Here is a 5193-nt window from a genome sequence, read left to right as displayed (position 1 = left end):
TGCTTTAAAAAAGGAGAAGAACAAGAGGAAGAAGAACAGGAGGAAGAACAAGAAAAAGAAGAGGAGGAGGAGGAGGAGGAGGGGGAGGAGGAGAAGGAGGAGAAGGAGAAGGAGGAGAAGAGGAGGAGGAAGAAGGAGACTGTTTCAATCACAGATAGGTATTTATTGTTTTTATATGTAACAATGGTATTATGATTATGCATTTTTGAAAATATTTCATTGTTAGTGCTATATACAGAAATATTTATGATTCAAGTAATATAATGCTGGGCATAGGTTTCTAAATAATTGCAGAAAGAAGAGGTACATGTAAAAAGCTTGGCCATGAGCTGTCAATTTTGAAGGTTGATGATGGGAAGGTTCATTATATGAATTTCTTGACTTTTGCTCAGAATTGAAAATACACATAGTACAAAGTAAAAATACTAATAATAACTTTATGTGCCTAGCTCTAGTTGCTATTCTAGACATGTGGGCTGAAAAACATATCAACTCAACATGAAAACAACACTCATGCTGACAAGCATATTAAAAAGGATAATAAATGAAGAAAACCTCAAGGGGAAACTAGAGCGCAGGTAAGAATAAATATATATTGACCAGTAATCGAAGATTCACAAATTCACAGCTGGAAGAGGCCTTAGAACTCAGCTCTTTGAAATCCTTTAATTTAGGATGAAACCCAGTGATGTTAAGTCATGAGTAACTAACTAGAAGCCTATGCTTACGCACTTTACTTTACTGAGGATGTAGAGAATGTTACATTACAAATGGGTGATTAGGGAAGATTTAAGTGATATTGCTTCCTAGTGCATCTAAAACTTGAGGCTGATGACCCTGAGCATAGCTATCAGATAGCTGGCATGCAGTATAGTTCTGAGTAAGCCTCTAGCTGCTGCTTGGCCACTGTCAACCATCACTATCACTACCATCAATAATAACAATGGCAACCATTTCTATAACAGGCACTGTTCTAAGTGCTTTGCATATACTGGCTCTTTAATCCTTCCAACAACACTGTGACATAGACTCTATTATTATCCCCATTTTTAGGGAGGATGAAACTGAGGCAGAGAGACTAAGAACGTACCCAAGGTCACACAGCTGGAAATGGCTAGTAACCCAGGCAGTCTTGCTCCAGCAAGGCTGTCAAATACCATACCCTACCCTACCCTACCCTACCCTACCCTACCCTACCATACCATACCACACCACCAGTCACACCAATCACTTTGGCAATTCTGCCATTTTCCTCCAGGTGTCCACATCTACTAACCTAACCCTGCATCAGTGCCTGCTACTTTCTTTTATTCTCTCCTGTCCATGCTGAGAGACAGGGAGACATAATCAGAGGGCATGGCCCACATGGCCTGCGTTGATCCGTGCCATGTCCCGATTCTCCTGTTGCTCTGCCACAATAATCCTTAGGAGCCACTGCCATTTACTTATGTGGGAAATAAGTAATCCAACACACTATGTGAGAAAGGAAAATAATGATGGCACCTTGTATTTCTGTAGTACATATTCATTCTTAGCAATTTTTACCTCAAGATGATAATGATTTCAATTATTTGTCTATGTATTAAGAGGCTACTCTTTAAAGCAGGAGTGGGGAACATCTACCCCGAAGGTTGTATGAGGCCCGCAAAATCATTTGGTATGGCCTTGCGAGGCATTAGGGGTGAGTTAATTAAATGTTTGATCCAATATAGCAGGTTAATTTTTAAGTTGGTAATTCTGGATAGCCCACAGATGACGGTATAAACATCCAAATGGCCCTTGGCAGAAAAAAGGTTCCCAACCCCTGTTTTAAAGTATAGAAGAGTTTCCTCACCAATAAAAAAAGCAGGGTTTTAAAAAATTTCCTAATAATGATGAAAGATGGGTAACTACCAATTTTTTTTTTTTAGATCCTTTAGATTTAGAAGTCACGTTGAAAATAAAGGAAAGCACCTACTTGAATATAATACAAGGTCATTTACTTTCTTATAAAGTGCTTATTATGTCCAGGCGCTGTGCTAAGTGTTGTCTATGCATTATCTCATTTAATCCTCTCTCTATATAGATGAAGAAACCGAGGTGGAGGAAGGTTGAGTCACACTGCTAAATAAGTACATATCTGGGATGTGAACCAGGCAATCTTACTCCAGAGTCTGAAATCTTAACTATTTACCCAAGCTGCCTCTTTCAACCTAAAAATGTCCTATTATTTGGTATAAGACAATGGGATAGAATAATAGAATTTCAGAACTGGAAGTCATCTAGACTGATTCTCAGAGAAAGCTTCTTGGAGATGAGGCATGAATAGAAATTATCCAAGAAAGGATGGGGTGGAGTGTGTGGAGAAGCATAAGAGCAAGCCTGGAATAGTGGGCAGGACTAGCAAAGGCCATTTTCAATCCATGTCACAGTGTCCTCTGGGAATTACAACCACTTTGGAGTTAGAAGTTAGAATTAGAGAGAGATGAGGCTAGAGAGGTTGATAAGCAAGATTCCATGGTTTGTTTACCATGCTAGAGAGCTTAAATTTTGCACTGTGGGCAGTGGGAAGCGCCAAGTAGAGGGTGAGATTTGTATTTCAGCCAGGCACTCTGGTAGCTGTGGGAAATGTGGAAGACTGAGTTTAGGAGGCAAAGGAGACCAGTTAGGAGGCTGCAGTAATCCAGATGAACAATGGGAATTAAAAGTAAGAGTAGGTGCCGTAACCAGTTTGGCTCAGTGGATAGAGCGTTGGCCTGCGGACTGAAAGATCCCAGGTTCGATTCCGGTCAAGGGCATGTACCTTGGTTTCGGGCACATTTCCAGTAGGGGGTGTGCAGGAGGCAGCGGATCGATGTTTCTAACTCTCTATCTCTCTCCCTTCCTCTCTGTAAAAAAAAAACAACAACGTAAGAGTAGGTGAGAAAACAATGGATTTAAGAAATGCTCAGGAGGTAAAACCGGCAGAATGTGGTAAATGGTAGATGGTGGAACACAGCAAATTTTCCATTGGACAATAGAAAATGCAAAAACATGATCAGGTTTGGGGAAATACTGGTAGATAAATTTAGACGTTGATTTTTGAGTGCCTGTGAGATATGCCAGGGTGTGGAAGTGTGGTGATTTGACAATTGGATATATGAACCTGAAGACTAGTGAGAGACAGAGACAGATGTCTTTAAACATGTAACTTAGAACAGACTGGAACATCTAAGCAGATATGTAGATATGAATAGTGGGGGAGTCTGAAAAAGCAGGGAAAGAAGTCTACCCACTGACTGAATTGAGGGAAGGTTTCAGACAGAAGGGGTTGTGTGGGAGAGAGTTAGCACATATGTAGGCTCAAGGAAAGGAGACAGACAAGAGCTTTGCACAAGTTGAGAATAGAAACTTGAGAAAAACCAGCACTTGAGGGTCAGATATCAGGAAAGGAAGCATGAAAGAAATTTGAGGAATGCTCAGAGTAAAGGAAAATTGGGAATTTGTTTCTCTGAAAGTCAAGAAAGACTGTGTGGCCCAGCATGTAAAGGTTACATGGAGACCCAGTCAAGTCAGGACTGGAAAGTATCCATTGGATTGGGCAACTAACACCCAGACTTCAAGTGTCATGTGATTAGCGACTCTTTCCTGTTTTGTTCTTTGGCAGCCACAATATGCTAATTCACACGAAATCTGGAAACAAATCAAGGTTCTAAGTATTTCCTAAGTGCTGTTCTTATGCCATCCTGCTCTCACAGTGGTGATCTGCTCAGCTTTAATCCAGGACTTCATACTTAATACATAGAGTCACCTGAATATTTTATCAGTAGGTCATTTATATCATCCCCCAAGTCACCCATAAAGCATTTGTGACTTTCAATATCCACCTATAGTCAGTTCTTACTATCCAAGTCCCTAAGACTATACTGTTTTCCTACCTTGAATGGAAGGTAAGACATTATAAGTTACTATTTACCTTCTTGGTATCAAGCACTGTACTAGATGTTTTCATATACATTATTAGTTCCTGCAATCCTTATAAACATTGTAAGAGGTAGCTAATGTTATCTGTTTTAGGGATGAAAAAACTGAGGCTTAATGAGATTACACAGCATTTGAAACCAGGTCTACCTCCAATGCCATGTGGTTTGCACATCACCTTCCTTCCTCCCTCCCTCCCTCTCCCTCCCTCCCTTCCTCCTGCCCCCTCTCTCCCTCCTTTCTCCTCCTCTCCTCTCTCCTCTCCTCTCCTCTCTCCTCTCCTTTCCTTCCTTATTGTGTGTGTGTGTAAATCTCCATATTCTGAGATTTGTATTTTTCTAGCTTTACTGAGATATAATCCACATATAACATTATATACATTTACAGTATAGCACACTCTATTTCTTAAAGTCATTTCATTAGTTTTTAGCATGTTTGTCTTGGACAGTCAACTTACTCAGTGTGGCTATTTATAAATTCTGGTAAACAGTCTGAGGGGGGAGAGAACACCCTCCCCTGATCTTCACATGTCCAAATCCTACCACCCTTCAAGGACCAATTATGACCTTGTTCCTCCCTTTAATCCTGGTAAGCTCTCCTTTCTCTGAACTCCCATATCAATTTCTCTGTTACTCTCTGTGGTACTTATCAGCTGCTACCTTGTATTCTAATTATTTATATATGTGCCTTATCACCCTTACTAGACTGTTTTGGCTTGGCCTTTAAAGAAAGGTCAAGATAAGAAATAGATCCTATAACACACTAGTGGCCCAGTGCATGGATTTGTGCACAAAGAAATTAATTAGAAGAAAAATTCGTGCGGTAATTACGTTACAGCAAAAAATTACATGTCAAAATTGTACATATACTATAGCATTATAAAATTAAAACATGCATGTGATGGCACCAGCAAGAGCTTTATATGTATCACGCATGTGAGAGTCAACGTTTATTTTTAAATTGCCAGTGTGCATCATATGTATTGGTCGGTCCGTCGGTCACTTAGCCTTTTATATATATAGATAGAGAGATGCTTTTGCATTTACTATGTATCTAAGTATCCCTGGTAACTTTTTTTTTTTGCATAAAGAAACTTACAACAAGCTATTTCATATAGGGTTTGAAATACTTTCTACTGAAAATTACATCTCTCACTGTTAATACCAAAATGCCAAATCTAGGCCTATCCTCTATACTTATTTATTTTTTGGTTAATCCTCAGCTGAGGATATTTTTTCCATTGATTTTCAGAAA

General features: G+C 39.5%; 1 protein-coding gene across 2 annotated transcripts in view; it reads right to left on the bottom strand.

The window, feature by feature from the left end:
* The window catches only part of NLN (neurolysin (metallopeptidase M3 family)), a 77147-nt gene that overhangs the window by 65522 nt on the left and 6432 nt on the right, over positions 1-5193 (bottom strand). Inside the window, exon 1 of one of the 2 annotated variants that reach the window (XM_014549118.1) lies at positions 2783-2804. The exons of the other annotated variant lie outside the window; for it this stretch is intronic. Within the exon in view, the coding sequence (XP_014404604.1) occupies positions 2783-2799 (17 nt within the window). The 5' untranslated portion in view covers positions 2800-2804. Of the gene's footprint in view, positions 1-2782; positions 2805-5193 lie in introns of those variants that run through there. 2 annotated transcript variants of the gene reach the window in all.

This window comes from Myotis brandtii, unplaced genomic scaffold (genome assembly GCF_000412655.1).
Source record: "Myotis brandtii unplaced genomic scaffold, ASM41265v1 scaffold115, whole genome shotgun sequence".
Taxonomy (NCBI): domain Eukaryota; kingdom Metazoa; phylum Chordata; class Mammalia; order Chiroptera; family Vespertilionidae; genus Myotis; species Myotis brandtii.
The sequence above is the reverse complement of the archived record's forward strand: the minus strand, read 5'-3'. Positions and strand labels throughout refer to the sequence as shown.